Source organism: Apium graveolens, chromosome 11, assembly GCF_009905375.1.
Source record: "Apium graveolens cultivar Ventura chromosome 11, ASM990537v1, whole genome shotgun sequence".
In the NCBI taxonomy this organism is placed as follows: Eukaryota; Viridiplantae; Streptophyta; class Magnoliopsida; order Apiales; family Apiaceae; genus Apium; species Apium graveolens.
In genome coordinates this window covers 201,719,142-201,736,849 of record NC_133657.1, presented here as the reverse complement: position 1 = coordinate 201,736,849, position 17,708 = coordinate 201,719,142, and the positions used below count along the sequence as shown (strand labels likewise).

Below are 17,708 nucleotides of genomic sequence, written 5' to 3'. Positions count from 1 at the left end.
ATAAGTACATGACTTATATATGACTAAGAAATTTTCTAATATGAAATTTAAAAGGAATTAATTATTTAAGTCTAGGAGTAGAGCTGCTGATATTGGAATTTGTTACAAAAAGAAAAGGGGTCAAAATCTGTAAATAAGACTGGCTACAAAACTGGAAGTGTGAATATGTTAGGATAAAATATTTTAATTGCATTGAACTCGGTAATTTTGCCAAAATAAATATGACCGGCTAAATTCGGCCGAATGCAATCAAATTTGACATTTCACTTGAAATTTAAAAATTTCATTCAAAAAATTGAATTTTTGAAAAAATTTAAAATGTCCACCTAAAATATAAATTCGACCATAATGATAAAAACATTGTTCTAAATTCGACCTCATTCGTTCTAATTAACGAGAACCACATTTTAAAAAAAAATATTTCTGAAATTTTTTTAGATTTCGGTGAAATTCAAAAATTTCCGGCAACTATTATGATAGCTTAAATGTTGCCAAAACGGGGTTTTTCAGTTCAGTTTCACGCACGAAATCAGTGTAAATCATTTTCAAAATCCAAAACTAACATCACCAATGTAAAACTCGAAATAACAACTTTTTCGGCCAAACTCAAAATAGTGTAAAATTCAACGCTCAATATCATAAATAAAGGCAATATGTAACGCATAAAATAAATAATCAATAATTATATTAACATATAACCACTATCAAGAACTAAACAAATAATTCAAAAATTATATCAAATTCGACTTTACACAAATATCAAATTTTCGCTTCTAAATTTTTTCATACATACGCCTACAACTTTTTTAAACACAAATCCACAAAGTCATCCATATATACGCATATCATGTGTGTGCCCACCAGAACTTGAAACAAGAAGAAAAAATTCCAAAAAAGACTACACAGCTGGTGTGTGACATGCAGTCGCAGACAACGTTCTATTTAAAGAGAACAATGAGTTCCTGCAGTAGTAATCTTCTTGACATTTCACATGGATACAGTAGTATTCTTTATGTTGTTTGTTTTTCTTGCATCAGTATATCTCTTGTTTTACCACAAAAAAAGAGTTGGTCTTTCTTCACCACCCGGTCCACCAGGCCTTCCGTTCATCGGAAACTTTCACCAACTCTATAAATCTCCATGCATTCACGAGTATCTACTGAACCTGTCCAAACAATATGGATCTCTCATGACTTTACGCATGGGTTCCGTCCCAGTACTAGTTGTATCATCACCAAAAATGGCCAAAGAAGTGTTAAAAACTCAAGATCTTGTGTATTGTAGCAGGCCTCCGACGGCTGGGATGCTAAAACTGTCATATAATGGATTAGATGTTGCGTTTGCTCCATATACTGACCACTGGAGGCATGTGAGAAAGTTTTGTACACTCGAACTATTTACTCAAAAAAGAGCTAAAGTTGATTTTCGTTCTGTTCATGAACAAGAGGTTGCTCGAATGATTGGCCGACTCTCAGAGACAGCTGCTGCTTCAAAAGATGTGAACGCTTTCGAATGTTTTTCGAATTTGGCTACTTCGATTATTTCTAGAGTTGCATTCGGGAAGAGGTATGATGAAGATGGGATAGGAAAAGAGAGATTGCAACGAATGTTGTCGGAGTTGGACGCCATGCTTTTTTGCTTTTCTGTTTCGGATTTCTTTCCTATGTTTGGCTGGATCGATAGACTCACTGGATTGAGGGCTAGACTTGATCGAACCTTCAAAGAGATGGATATGTTCTACGAAGAACTCATTGATGATCATCTCAAACCCAACAGACCCGAGTCTGCAACAGAGGATATCATTGATGTCATGTTGAAAAACAAAGGCTCTTCTTCCGTTGCTCTAACAAAGGATACTATGAAAGCAATTCTTTTGGTAATTAGCTTCTTTAAACTCTTAATCATTTTAGCGTTTACAAAGGATACTATATATGTTAGATATTGACTCTATAAATGGTAGGTATTTCCTTTTTTATCATCGGATCTACTCTATGTAGGTATGTTACTAGCTCGTCACTCACTCATGATGATCACTATACATATTATGGACCAACAACAAATAGATTTACTTATCAGAAAAAACTACAAATAGATTTCGATCCTAAAATGCTAAACATTTTTACTATATATAAAGTATGTTGTCGGCTTCATTTGAGGTCTCAGTGAGGAATCAACAAATATTTCTGTAATATATTTTTATTATACATTCTTTTATTAAGTTAGTGAAGTTAACATATTTTTTTCAGTTGTGGTTCTAATGATGAATAAAAAAATATTTTTCTAATATATTTATATTATGGAAAATGCTTGGTGTACAGAATGTGTACCAAAATTTTGTACATAATTTTTAATTGGAATGACCCCTGCATTTACATCAACAAAACCAATTAAAACACTCCACATCAAATGCCATGTAATTATATACAAATATTTTTTACAAAATTCTGTACACCTAACACTACTCTTATATTATACATCCTAGCTTTTAGCAGTTAGTATATGTATATCGGACACAGTTGACGTCTTTTTGAAAGATGTCAATTTGTCAAACCTTTGGAGATGCTCTTAGGTACTCGCAAATTTATGCTTTATTAATGATTCAGTTGGTTTAAACTTTTGCAGAATGTATTCAATGGAGGAACTGGTACGAGTGCGACTTTGTTGCTTTGGGCGATGACATCATTAATGCGTAACCAAGGAGTCATGAAGAAAGCCCAGGAAGAGATTAGAAGAGTGATTGGGAAGAAAGGGAATGTTGACGAAGACGATATTCAGAATCTTCCTTACTTAAGGGCAGTTGTAAAGGAGACAATGCGATTATACCCTACTGGACCGCTTCTAATTCCCCGACAAACAATGGAAAGCTCAGTAATTGGTGAAGATGAAGATCATATGTACATGATCAAACCTCAAACCTTAGTTTATGTAAGCATGTGGGCAATTGGAAGAGATCCGGAAATTTGGAAAAATCCCCTGGAATTCGTGCCTGAAAGATTCTCGGAAAGACCTGATATTAACTATAAAGGACAACAATTTGAGTATATACCATTTGGTGCTGGAAGAAGAATATGTGCCGGAATTCATCTAGGACTAGCGACCGTGGAACTTGCACTCGCTAATCTTCTTTACACTTTTGACTGGGAACCAGCTGCTGGGATGAGGTTTGAGGACATTGACGATGAGACTGCTAATGGCCTAACTCTGCAGAAGAAAAATGCACTGTACCTACGACCTAAAACATTTATTAGTCCATAGTTAAGGGAATGTTTGTTTAATGTGTATTTATTTTATTAATAATCACTCAAAGAGATGATTTTTGGGTAATAAAAAGGTGATAGATCTTTTTTCTTAATCATGTTCAGTTTCAATGTATGATCCGGGTAGGTGTTATACCCATTTCTCTTACAACCTGTATTCCCGTCTCTTTTTTTCGTTTCTTAAGTACCTTTTTTATGTATAAATTAGAGCAATTAGTTCGCGTTGTATACTTTCGTGTCATGCATATTCTTTTCATCGTGTCGTGTACTCAAAAGTCAAATACAAAATCGACCCATTTAGGATTCTTGTACTTTCGTGTTTGTATATCTCCGTTTCGTGTCGTTCTCGTATCGTGTTTAATGTAAAATTAAATATTAATATTAATATAATTAAATAAATAAATAAATTTAAATATTAAATTTTTAGGTAAACACTACAGGAAAAAGGTTAATAGACATCACGTATTAGACATCGGTCACTCATGCCACCGATGTTAAAAACTTCATTAATATATACAAAATTATATGAAATATATACATTTAAAACGTTTATATTTACAACATTATAAAGATATGGATTATTTTAAAAATATTCATTATAATTATATATATTTATATTTACATTTACATATTTAGATTTAATAAATATTAATATTTGATTAAAAATATATTTATTTCGTGTACCACATGTCGTGTCGTGTGCCCAAAAGGTAAACACAAAACCGACACAATATCTCATTCGCGTACCTCATGTCGTGTACTCAAAATGTAAACACAAGCACTAAATTTCCGTGTCGTGTTCATATCGTGTTAAAAATTGTCGGGTTTAGTATAAACAGGTGAATCCTTTCCATTAATGGAGTCGTCTATTTTTTTAATCTTACGCATGCATTTTGTAAAACTCGAGAATCGATCCTACTTCGTTACGTTTCCCAAATCCGGGTAACACTGCAAGAAAATGGTTAATAAACATCACCCCATATACATCAATATCAACAACAATCGATGTTAACAATATTTTAATATCGATAAATTCAAAAACAATGTTGAAAACGATTTTATACATTAGTTGTAAAAAAATGATGTCTAAACTATTTTTTAAAAATTCGAAAAAGAAGCGGACAACTTTCCCCCTTAATGAAAAAACATTCCCCTCTTAAAATTTATTTTATTTCCCCACCCCAATCTTTTCCCTCTTTTTCCAAGTCTCCCTGATCACTCACTCTCAAATGTCACCTTTTCTCTTTCTCTCACCTCTCAAAAACACACACCCACATAAAATCAAAATCGAAAGACACACCCTTTCAGGTTTTGAATCCTAATTTTTTTTCTAATTTTTTTCTGTAAAATCAAAACCATAGATCCATAAAAGTGATCAATCCGATTTTAACATGTAACCCTAATTTTTATTTGTGTTGAATTTTTTTATTTGTATGAATGGATTGTTCCAACTTATGAATTGATCTATCATTTGTTAGTGTCCATTCTTTCATTTTGATCTTTGGTAAAATTGAAAACTATTGTGTTGGAAACTATACATTCATTGTTTGGACTCTTAATATGTTTAATATGTAGTAGCTTAACTTCTTTTTACACCCTTCTTTTCTATTCGACCTTAATTTTTTCAGGATACAAACTTTAAATAACCGAAAACAGATTATGTCGCAAGCTCAATCTCATTGTAAGAATTTATTAAAAGGTGAAGATTATGGTATTTTGTTTACTTAGGTTTGTATTTTCTTCCTCCAATTTGCAAGCATATGTTGTACTCTATTTTTTAAAGTCGTGAAATGTGTTATTGGGAAAGTTCAGTAGTTAAATTTATGCTTTTCTTGAGATTTATGAATAACCGTAATATGGATTATATGTGTGCAGCAATATTATCTTGAAAAAAGAAAAGTTGAATATATCTCCAAAATCAGCATAAGAAGTATTAGACTATTACTGAAGTTGTAAACGAAGTTGTGAATCTGCTCACCATCGAGACCTTAGTCATGTTTGAACTCGATATCTACTACTGGTCAGGGGAGTAAAGTATATTGATCGAGATTTGTAAAAGATGAAGTGTTTTTTTTAATGTTTCGATACATCTTTGTTTGTTGTATATTAGAATCTTTTGTATTAGTTTGATTTTAATGATGATAAAATTTTGATTATTTATATATGTGATTGATTCTTTTTTATTTTTAGGCTTTTTTTTGTTGCACACATATATATATATATATATATATTAATATATATATATATATATAGTTTTTTTGCTAAATACATATAGTTAAATATATAAACATAGATTTAGTAAAAAAATCATATAAACATATATATCGGTTATTGACTGATGTCTTATACAATTTTTTACATCTGTTACTTAGTTATAAATGATGTATTATACTGTTTTTTAAATCGGTACAAAACTGATGTAAAAAACATGGACCCTTTACTACACCCACGAATACATCAGTTTTTAGCAGTTTATACATCAGTTTTGAACTGTTGTCTATTGACGTTTTTCTTATAGTCTAATCGGCTGATTATTTAAGAATCGTTTTCAACATCCGAATACTCAACCGATTACTCGCTTAAATTTAAATCAGTTCACCTCTGATTTATAAGTACTAGCTTATAATGAGTGAGTGCTCGGAGGTTCGTAACATATGATTTATTTGGGCTTAAGCCCATTCTGAATTAGACTAGACTGTTTGGCTAAACTAGTTTATAGCTCGTACACGGGCTGTATTATCAATCATTTTAGTTTGTTTCGGTGGTGATATGTAGTACGTAGCTGTGTATATTTAGACATAACTGTTTTGATAGACTGTTTTTTAGTATTTCACCAACCTCCGTGATATTCTAGTACTGGGGAGGCGGCAAGTTCATACTCCATACATAAATGGTGTTTGATTCCTATATATGATTATAGAATAACTAATATTGTAACCATGTATATTGTTCAACATCCGTAAAGAATAAAGAAAAGGCTGAAATATTTTATTGGAGCAAGGGAGCTAGATTCGTTGAACCTCTATATGTTTCAAGGGAAGGTCGATTTAAAAATTGTTGCATAACAAAGACATTAATACACAAGTTACATATAAAATGCACTTAAAGAATTACAACCTAAGCTAAGCGTTTTGCAGTATAAAATTACATATGTTTTAACATTTTCGTGATAAGAATCAGCAACTTACGATTGACAACTCCCATCCCTACAAATTGAAAGGTAAAATGGAGATAAACTTTGTGTTATGGGCACGATGATATGTGTGTTGGACATACTTAAAATGAAATTATTAATAATATATCCTTGTTTTTATCAATACTAAAAGTCCATATATTTGTTTTGGGTCCACTATACACGGCTTTATCAACACCCTCCATTCCCAAATTGAAATTGTCCAATTAATATCACATTTAATTCCACATAAATATAATTATATGAATAAAAATATAACTAATTACATATTAATATCACTTAATCAGAATTAAAAGTTTTAAATATGTACTTACATTTGACAAATAAAATTTAAATAAAACATCTCCTACATTAACTTATTTTGTAGAATATTTTGCACGACTCCCCATTTTTCCGAATTCATAATTCTAAGATATATTCTTACTATTATTTAGAATAAAATTTTATATATAACGAGACATATATTTTCGAGTGCAATCAAAATAACATTATTCACTTAAAGTCTTACCAAATTCTGCTTGTAGTAATTATTACTTTTAATCACCCACCTTTTTTCATTAAAATAATATTCACCATGGCATTCACTTAACACCCCAGATTTAATTCCCCCCAAATTGAATCTGTATTATCAATATCATATTTATGCTTACACCTCAATAAACAATCCAAGTACATATGCCTAATTACCGGATAATGATCCTCTTTCCAGCTTCATTCAAAATTTCTTTCACAATTTATTGAAACACATACACTACTAGTTTCAACCGATTAAATTCAACCGGCCGTAAATTCAACCGGATCCAGTTGAATACGCAGTCAAGATGATATGAGCTTTGACCCAAACTTAATTTCAACCGGACAAATTCAACCGACACTAAATTCAACCGAATAAAATCAACGGATGTCAAATTCAACTGTATCCGGTTGATTTTGGACAAGCAATTATTTCAGAAAGCGGGAAACTTCCCACCGAAAAGATAAAATCAACCGTTTAAATTCAACCGAAATAAATTCAACAGTTTCTAGTTGAATTTGTATAAAGCTCTTTTCGTTTAAGCGGGAAACTTCCCTCCAAAAAATAGTTTCAGCCGATTAAATTCAACTGAAATAAATTCAACCGTTTCTGGTTGAATTTGTATGAGACTCTTTTCATTTAAGCGGGAAATTTCCCACCAAATTGTAAATTCAACCAATACTAAATCCGGTTGAATTTATATTTGCGAGAGTCTTCCCTGTACTTTATTTTTGGGTTATAAAAACAACAGAATGTGGTTGTTTTTAATAAAAATGCTGATTTTTATAAGAAATGACAAATAATTATATATTGATTTCTAAAAGTAATGTATGATAAAAAAGACATCTAAATGTACAGTTTAAAATTATATGAGCCAATACTAACAATAAAACTAGTAACCTTTATAATTATGAATTTGTATTCAACTACTCAGTCAACTCCTTTAATAAAAAAATAGCAAGTATTTAATAATTTTTATAAATTCATAAAAAATTAGTATGGAGTTAATTATGCATGTGTCCCCTAAATAGTAACAAAGACTTGATTTTATAAAAAAATAAAATTTTTTAAGGTCCGTGTTACTATTTAAATATAAAAAATTATTCTATTTATTTTTAAAGTCATCAAGAAACCAAGAAATATACTTTAAAATTTATTCTAACTAATAATAGCAAAAGGTATAGTAATTAGCTGCTCAATGAATCGGTGACGCATTTATTTACAAGCCACCTAACCCTTATTTTCAACCATTTTTGGTTGAATTTATTTCATAAATTTGTAAACCCTACTGTCAGTATCCTTTCTTTTTCGTTGTCTCCATTTTCCTTTTGCCTCTTTACAATTTTCTCTCATATCTTTGCCTCCCTCAAACTTCAATTTTGCAAATTTTCATGTCCAAGTAAGTTTTGTTTCATAATTATTTTAGATCTTGTTGTGATAATTGTATCAATTTTGTTAGTTATGCCAATATTACATGCTTTTTTTTTGTATAAATTGATGTTGACTATCTTACTTAGATTGAAAAAATTATTGTTATTATTACTTGTTATTAAATATGTTAAAATAATTGAGAAATAATGAGCTATAAATTGATACTATCAATTATATTAATTATTGAGAAATATATAAGTTATTATTTATATAAATAAATAATAATTTATATATATAATAATTAGCTTCTTGGTTTTACTACAATTACTAAATTAAATTACATGTAATATTTTTAGATGTCATCCGATCGAAGATGGATGAATGAGAGGTTCGATGCAAGAAATAATATAACGGAGGAATACAAACTTGGTGTACAAAATTTTATTAGAGTTGCTTTAAAAGGGGATGTTGATTCAAAGGGGAGGATAAGATGTCCATGTAAAGAGTGTGGAAATATATGGTATAAGTTACCTGATAATGTAACTTATGATTTGTATCGACACGGCATTATGGAGTCATACACTAGATGAATTTTTCATGGTGAGAAGGATAGCTCCGGTGTTGAAGGCGAGACTTGTAGAGATGATGATATGTATGATGCGCATGACATGCTTAGAGACTTTGCAGATGCACATGAAAATTTTGGGAATGGTGAGGAGGAACCCAATGCAACAGCAAAAAAGTTTTATGATATGTTGGATGGTGCTTCTGAACCACTTTATCCAAATTGCTCTAGTTCTACCACTTTATCATTCGTGAACAAGTTGTTGTATTTTAAGAACAAACATGGTTGTAGTAATAAGGGGTTTGCTGAGTTACTTCAACTTATTGGATCAGTTTTTCCCGAGAATCACAATCTACCCGAGACCTATTATGATGTGAAAAAGATGATAAGTGGATTGAATATGGGATACGAAAAAATTGATGCTTGTGAGAATGATTGTATGTTATTTTACAAGGAAAACAGTAAGAAGACATGTTGTGACATATGTCATACAAATCGATTTAAGGATCGAAAAGATAGTGAGAAGAAGTCGATTCCAAGAAAGATCTTGCGATACTTTCCACTAGTACCGAGACTACAACGTTTATACATGTCTGAGCAAACTGCTAAGTGTATGACGTGGCACCATGACAGAGTTGTAGTTGAAGGTCAATTATCTCATGCAGCAGATGGAGATGAATGGAAAGCCTTTGATGCTAGATTTCCGAGGTTTGCAAAAGAGGCACGGAATATCAGACTTGGCCTTTCTAGTGATGGATTTGACCCATTTCGTGATCCACTAGCAAGGGATTACACTGTATGGCCTGTGGTTATGGTTGTTTATAACCTTCCACCATCTATGTGCATGAAAGCTCCATACATATTCATGCCTCTCATTATTCCCGGTCCCACTGATCCTACAAAAGACCTACATGTTTATCTCCGTCCGTTAATTGATGAACTGAAGATGTTATGTCATACAGGGGTGGAGACATATGATAGGTCATTACGCATAAATTTTCAGATGAGGGCAGCACTAATGTGGACGATTAGTGACTTTCCAGCACTTGCAATGTTAAGTGGATGGTCAACAAAGGGTAAATTATCATGTCATGTATGTAGTGGAGACGTTAAAGGCTTTCAACTCAAGAATGGTGGTAAAACTTCTTTCTTTGGCACTGCTCGATATTTTTTGGAACCAGGTGATCCTTTGAGGAATAGCACAAAGTTTGGAAAACGAGAGGTACGATCTGTTACAGCTCGACATTCGGGAACAAGGGCAAAGACTACATGTGATCTTATACAGTTTCCTCCTCCGGGAAAGTTAACCAAAAGAAGACCCAGGGATTATGGTGTGGCTCATAATTGGACTCATTATTCTCCATTTTTTGAGCTCCCGTATTGGGAGACACTTAATCTTCGACACAATATTGATGTTATGCACACCGAAAAGAATGTGTTTGAAAACATATTCTACACAATGCTGAATGATAAGAACAAGACAAAAGATAACTTAAAAGCAAGGCATGATTGTGAGGAACTTGGTATTAGGCGTGAGTTGTGGACTCCGGATGGGAAGACAATGCCACCTGCTCCATATGCACTCGTGAGGGAACAAGTTGATAAGTTGTTAGGCTGGATTCTAACACTTAAACTTCTGGATGGGTATGTTTCAAATATATCTAGGTGTGTGAATCTTGAAAAACATACTATTCAGAGGATGAAATCACATGACTGTCATATTTTTATGCAAAAATTGTTGCCCATTGTTTGTCGTGACTTGCTACCACGACAAGTTGGTGATGCCATTATTGAGTTGTCTAACTTCTTTCAAGATCTGTGCTCATCTACCTTGAGATACTCTGATTTGTTAAAAATGGAGAAAGATGTAGTGAGCATCATGTCTAAGTTCGAAACCATTTATATTCCTGGTTTCTTTGACCCGATGGAGCATTTGCCGCTACATTTAGCTACTGAGTGTAAGTTGGGTGGTCCTGTTACATATAGATGGATGTATCCTTTTGAAAGATTCTTGCATGGATTGAAGATGAAAGTAAGGAACAAAGCATATCCGGAGGGTTCAATGGCTGAACGCTACATCGAAGAGGAGTGTGTGCACTTTTGCTCACTATATTTTGAATCTGAAATTGAAGCAGTGTATAATCAGCTCCGTCGTTTTGAGGCACCTAAAAAGTGCATTGATCCCAACTTGTTAAGTGTTTACACACATCCCACGAAACCCATTGTAAGAAAAGGACATAGAATCTTGAGTGTGGATGAAGATAGACTTATCAAATACTATGTTCTTATTAATACACCGGAGGTTGCAAAGTACTTGAGGTAATATTTTTTAACTCATATTATTTTGTTCCTTTCATTTTATTTTATCTTATTAGTTATTGTTATTTTATAGTGAATTTCACAAGTTGGTGCACAAACAATACCCCGAATTTGATGATGTAGCAAATGAAAGATTTCAAAAAGATCGATTCATAAATTGGTTTGAAAAAAGGGTATGTGTCTAAATATATTTATACAAAAATTTGTTATTGTCTTTAAATAGTGTAGCGCACTTACATATATGGTTCATTCATTATATAACTAGGTAGCGGATTATCCAAAACTCAAACAAAAATTTAAGGATTTGATAAGGGGTCCAATGCGTGACGTTGATATTTATAATGGTTGCCATTGCAATGGTTATAAATTTGGATGTGCAAAGTCTAATGAACGCACTTCACCAAATTCCGGTGTGCTTGTTATTGGTAAGAAATATAATATATTCTTGAATTTTATTTAATATACATTATCATTTTATTATCTTACTCATTATATTGATGTATTATTTGTACTTAATAATGTATTCATTTATATGTAGGAACTTCTTATAAGGAGAGTTTTCAAAACAATTATGGTCGACTTGAAGAAATTCTTGAGCTTCACTACCATAATGGACATAAAGTTGTATTATTCAAATGTCATTGGTTTGATCATACAACACATGTCAAAGTGGATAGAAATAGGATGACTACGGTGGACATTAGATCAACGTTAAATGCCGAAGATGTGTTCATTTTGGCGAGTCAAGCTCATCAAGTTTATTATGCTCAAAGTATTTCAAGTGCAAAATCACCATGGTACACGGTTTTAACAACGAAAAGTCATTTTGTCAATGAAGAAGTGGCATCAAAGAAGAGCTCGCTCTCAAATGACGATGCTTTACAAAATGATGTTTCAAATGCTTCATCATCTCACGTCGAACCGGTGGTTATTCATGATCCTAAGAATTTTTTTATTGACTTGAGGTTTGTTGAGAATGATTACTCCATGGATGACTACAATGAAGAATAAGATAATAATAAGGACGAATACGTGAATGTTGATGATGAAGAAAGTGAGAGCGATGATGATATGCCTTAGTCTAATTTCTTTTTAAGTAATATCAAATTTGTACTAAGACGGAGATTATTGCAATTATTTTGCTTAATATTTAAATTTATATATTATAATGATTAGATTTATATATTACATGTATTATTAAACTAATTTATGTTTTTTTAAATTAGCAGGATACAACTTCCCGTAGCTATTCCAGGTTTATGTAGCATATTTAAAACAACCAATTTTGGTTATTTTAATTTATTGATCTAAACAACTAATGTCATGTACCCCTAGGTCATATATATTAGGCTTGTATCTTATTCCCCTTTCCTCTCACAGCGCCGCTCTCAAGAACTTTTTACAAATCTCTCTCAAATCTTTCACAAGCTTATTACAAACTTCTTCCAAATATGATGTCCGTCTCAACAGGTATGATTTCAACTTCATTTTAATCACGATTTTGAATGGGTTTTTGATTTCGATTTTCAACTTCATTTTGGTCACAATTTTTTTGGATTTGTGCGAATCAATTGGTGTAATAATGGGGTTTTAATTTATTTTAGCTAATTTTGAATTAGGGCTTTTAGCTGTTGTTGTTTTATTCTCTAATTACGGATGATAGCTGATTTTATGGGTGTTTCTTATTAGTTTAATTAGGGCTTATGTGTTTTTGGTCAGGGGTGTATGTTTGTGTTCGTGTGTTTAGTCAGGGGTATAGTTTTTTTTTTATTTTTTATAACTATAAAATGTTTAAGTTGCTAAATCTTTTCTCATCCTGATTATTTTCTCATCTTTATGACAGTTAGGGCTAGTGCTATTGGGAGTGCTATGAGTAGGGTCACTGAAAGAGGGGAAGATAGAAGACAAAGCAACTATGTAGGGGGTCGGGGTGGAGGTCGGGGTCGGGGTCGAGGCCAAGGCCGGGGTCAGGGAGGCACTAGAGGAGTTGCTGGAAGTAATGAAGATGAGCATGAGGAGGATAGTGAAGAAGAAAATGATGACAGTGAGGGAGATGACCTAATTATGGGTAATGCTACTGCATTTGAGAGAGCTGCACGCAGGGTGTCTGATGGTGATTACAAAAAGAAGCCCAAACCTGGAGAACCCAAACTTGGAGTAGTAATCATCATAAACAAAAAAAAGTAATATATATATCTATAAATATATATTATGTCCTGTTAAATTTTGCAAAAAATTATTACTCTAATATTTATAGAATTGCCTTTATTTTAACAGCATCAAGCAGTCTCGTTACAAGAAGACACTTAGGGCAATTGTAAGAACGCGTTGGGATTTTGATACTGCAAAACAAAAGGGACGTGCTCGAGAGATTTTTATAAATGAGTGCATAAAAGAGTTTAAGGTATGAAAATATATACACATTTTCAGCACTTGTTATTTTTCATTTGTAGATTTAATAATGCTTAGCCTTCAAATATATTTATGTAGTAGATAGCATTATATCCTAAGAATTTTGTTTATGAACCTGGATGAATCTCTATATTTTAAAATGATTTGTTTACTACTTACAAGGTGTGTGTCTCTGTTATGTGAGTAGAGTTTTATTTAATAAATCATATTCATTAAGCGACAGTGATCAAAATTCAAATGATATTGTCAGGTTTATATTATTAAGATATCTTTTTGGTAGTTAAAAATTTTTCTTGTTCCCATCTGTTTACTCTTTGCTTAAAACTGGTAAAATAACACATGGACTTTCTTTTTTAATATTTTTGTTTGAAAGGAATATTATGAGTATCCACCAGAATACAGAGGCGATGAAATTAAAGAGTTGGAAGGGGATGCAGTGGTCAGGTTGCATTTAAAAAATAATGTAAAATGTTATATGAATGCTTGGAAGGCTTACGGTTTGAAAATGGTGGCGGAGGCACATAAAAGGGGAGACACAAGTGCAAACCTACGTAATTGCATCCCCTATTTCTTATCTGAACGTGCATGGAATGGTCTGGTTGATTACTGGGAGACAGAGGGATTTTCTAAGATGTCAGAAAATGGCAAGAAAAATGTTAAGCAATTAGAGATTAAGCACTGCACTGGAGCAAAGCCATTTGATCATCGTTATGAGGTATAATGTTATATAATTAGGTCAACTTATTACGCTTTTTTGTAATGTGTTTGTTCAATTTTTTTCAGGAACTAGAGGAAAAATTGGAAAGACCTCTCACTGTCTTGGAAAAGTTTGATGCTTCCTATAAGAAAAAAGGAAAAGCAGAAGAAATAGGGAAAAAACTTAAAGTATGTTTTTCCTGCACTTGTTTCTTTCAAAATTATGCTTCAAATTATTCCTCTGTTCTCTATTAGTACATCATAATATAATTTTATTTAATTTTCACATAAATCTGTGCAATCCAGATTTAAAAATTTTCCTACCTATGTGAGTTCTACTACACCTAATTTTTCCTACTGTTTCGGACTTCAGATTTTTAATTAACATTTAGTCCTGCTTATTCTAAAAAATATTGCTTACTTTAGGCTGTTAGTATGTGTTGTGATACAATATATGCTCATGTACATGATGGCTTCTGGTCCTCCAATTGTATTAATGGTTTATGTATTATAGGTTGTTATGGAGCGTGATATGCAAGAGGGAAGTTCTCAGGAGGGCAATTTACCATCTCAGGAATCTCAAAGAAAACGGGAAGTCGAGCAATTATTGGAGGTTAATCCTTCAAAAAAGGGAAAAGTGGTTATGTTTCCACGTCATTCACTTTCAGAACTTCTTGGAATGGACGGGGTTGTCAAATATACAAATTCTAAGTCTACTCTAGCTTGCATTCCAGAACGCATTCCAAGCAGTGCATATAATATTATTGGGAAAGTCATGACAGAGGTGACCAACATGGTTGAGGCACTAGAGGAGATAGAGGTGACACGTGCTAGACTTGACAAAGAGGTGCAGAACTTGGCTACTCGTGCTTTTCCAAACAGAGATGATCCTGCTTCTAAAATTTTATGGGAAGAGTATATCCGTATAGCAGCACAAATGGCATCTCCTCTATTTGAGCGTTATAAAAAGACTATTCGAGAGGTAATGATACAAACATAATGCTTTTATATGATATTGTAGCCAAGAACTAGTTTTGTTACAAGGTTAATTAAACATTTGATTTAGCTAAATTATAAGCACTTGCAGAAAGATGAACATGAATATGCTTTCAGTTTGAGTTTGTCGTATTTATTCTTTTAGTTGTTGTTGTGTCTTAGAGTTGAAGTGTGATTCTTGCTCATACATGAAATAGTTTGTTAAAATGTTCGCATGTTACTTTAAAATAGTCTAACCTTTAACCAAATTGATCTCAATGTTAACTGGTACCTTCATGATTGAAAAGGTGATAATGTACTTCCATGCGAGAATGTGTAATTAGCCTAACACCTTGATGTCATTTTACTTAAATATTAACTCTTTGCATAACCTGCCCCCCCTAACAACTAGTTTTGCTACTACGTTAAACATTTGATTATTATCTGATACATCTAAATTGTGAGCACTCGTAGAGAGATCGATGAACATGTATGTGTTTGAGTATGCCGTATTTATGCTTTTAGTTGCTGATTTGTCTTAGAGTTGAATAGTGATTTTTGGTGATATGTGAAATAGTTTGTTAAAATATTGTATGTTGTTTTAAAATTAATCTAACCTTTAATCAAATTGATCTCAATGTTACCTCGTACCTTCAAGATTATAAATATAATAATTTACTTCTATCCAAGAATATATAATTAGCCTAGAACCTTAATGTCATTTCATAGCCAAGAACTAGTTTTGCTATTAGGTTAACCATAATGCTGTTATATGTTTTGTAGCCAAGAATTAGTGCTCATAGTTTTATATGATTTTGATATCTCCCTCGCTTTTATATGATTTTTACTAGTTAAATAATTGTGCATTATTTTTGTAACCTGGTTGAGTCTCACTGCTAATTTACCGGAACCAAGTTAATTAGAAGTTGTATTAACAAAATGCAATTCTGGTGTTCAAGTGATAAAGTCTGCATATTATTGTGTACAAAGTTAGTATTATTAAATTTGGAAGTTTTTGAATACATATTTGTGTAATTTCTGTAGTTGTAAAAAATAGAAAATAGAATAAAAAGAAATAGAGGAGTTATTTAGGAAGGTTGTTAACAATATTTTCGCCTCAGTGTTGGAACAGATTTTCACTCCAGTGAGCAAAATCTGAGACACTTGGATTTTTAATTTTATTCAGTGAGGTCTAGCTCTTGCAGGTCTAGCTCTTGCAGGAGATATACATATATCAATTCTTTATGTCATTTTTTCTTGTGGTTGTTTTAATAATTTTGTTGTATTGTACATTTTTATTATTTTTTGACTACTGCTGCTTTAAACTACAAGCTAAATTCATTTAACCTGTATTATTTAGATACATATAAGTAGTTAACTATTTTGGTGAATATGAGCAAAAGCTGTCTACCTATATTGTTGGCAACCTAGTCTAAACAGATTGTCTGATTCTTATTTGCAGAATAATGCATCAGATCATGTGGAGTTGCAGGAAGATGACAATGATATCCATTTAGAGGAGTTGGAGACCCGCTTCCCTCTTTAGGCTGAAGATAATTGTTTATGATATCTTTGGTCTGAGAACCTTTTAAAACATTTTTTTATGTTTAAAAAATTTTAGTACTTATTTTAATCTAGACATGGAAGGTATCGAGCTAATCCAACATTATGTATGATTTGGTAATATGTATGGATTTTATTTTGGACCTATTTCTTGATGGTTTTTGTTACGGTAATAATCATGTCTTATGTATATATTAGAATTATACAGGCATCAACTGCAAAAAAATTATATGATGTAGTACATGGTTAAGCAACTTCAACATGATCTAGTTGAATTTAACACACGGGGCCTAAAAATTATCAATTACATTTGGTTGTTTTTGGGAGGACTAAATCCAACAAGATTTGGTTGAATATAATATACAGACACATGGTAAGATAATATAATCAACGAAAAGTGGTTGATTTTAAAAAATTAAAATTCAACGATTTTCGGTTGATTTTACCATCATTGGCGGGAAATTTTTTTCAGGGTGAAATTTAAATTTTGAAGTTCAATTTTTTTGAAATGACTAAATTTATTTTTAACTAGAGATGGTTGAAATAAGTCTCACTAAAATCAACGGGAAACAGTTGAATATAAACTTAAATTCAACCGGATTGCTAATTTCAACGGCCTTAAGTTCAACGGGAAGGTTTCGGTTGAATTTATATTAAAATCAACCACTTCCGGTTGAAATTATTCTAAATTCAACCGGATTTTTCCGGTTGCTTTTAGCCGCTTTTACTGTAGTGATATTAAATATTTCAAGTCAAATCAATCGATTACAAAAAATTTCAAAATTCCAACCCTGCATATATCATACATTCAATATTTTTCGAACATATAAGATTTCACAAAAA

The 17,708-nt window shown here is 32.1% G+C and overlaps 2 protein-coding genes across 2 annotated transcripts; both read left to right on the top strand.

Annotated features, from left to right (window-relative positions):
• Positions 1-930: 930 nt before the first annotated feature.
• Positions 931-3,568, top strand: LOC141697495 (5-OH-xanthotoxin synthase). Its single transcript, XM_074501900.1, has 2 exons — positions 931-1,876; positions 2,623-3,568. The coding sequence occupies exons 1-2, from the start codon at positions 992-994 to the stop codon at positions 3,253-3,255; spliced, it is 1,518 nt and encodes a 505-aa protein (XP_074358001.1). The 5' UTR covers positions 931-991; the 3' UTR covers positions 3,256-3,568.
• A 5,417-nt stretch (positions 3,569-8,985) lies between these two features.
• Positions 8,986-12,230, top strand: LOC141696514 (uncharacterized). Its single transcript, XM_074500644.1, has 4 exons — positions 8,986-11,219; positions 11,293-11,392; positions 11,485-11,644; positions 11,758-12,230. The coding sequence occupies exons 1-4, from the start codon at positions 8,986-8,988 to the stop codon at positions 12,228-12,230; spliced, it is 2,967 nt and encodes a 988-aa protein (XP_074356745.1).
• The last annotated feature ends 5,478 nt before the right edge of the window (positions 12,231-17,708 follow it).

Bases quoted from the DNA above. Each gene is read 5' to 3' on its own strand.
- LOC141697495 (XM_074501900.1), top strand. From the start codon at position 992: ATGGATACAGTAGTATTCTTTATGTTGTTTGTTTTTCTTGCATCAGTA. The intron at 1,877-2,622 runs GTAATTAGCTTC...AAACTTTTGCAG, and splicing joins CTATGAAAGCAATTCTTTTG to AATGTATTCAATGGAGGAAC.
- LOC141696514 (XM_074500644.1), top strand. From the start codon at position 8,986: ATGTATGATGCGCATGACATGCTTAGAGACTTTGCAGATGCACATGAA. The intron at 11,220-11,292 runs GTAATATTTTTT...GTTATTTTATAG, and splicing joins GAGGTTGCAAAGTACTTGAG to TGAATTTCACAAGTTGGTGC. The intron at 11,645-11,757 runs GTAAGAAATATA...ATTTATATGTAG, and splicing joins TTCCGGTGTGCTTGTTATTG to GAACTTCTTATAAGGAGAGT.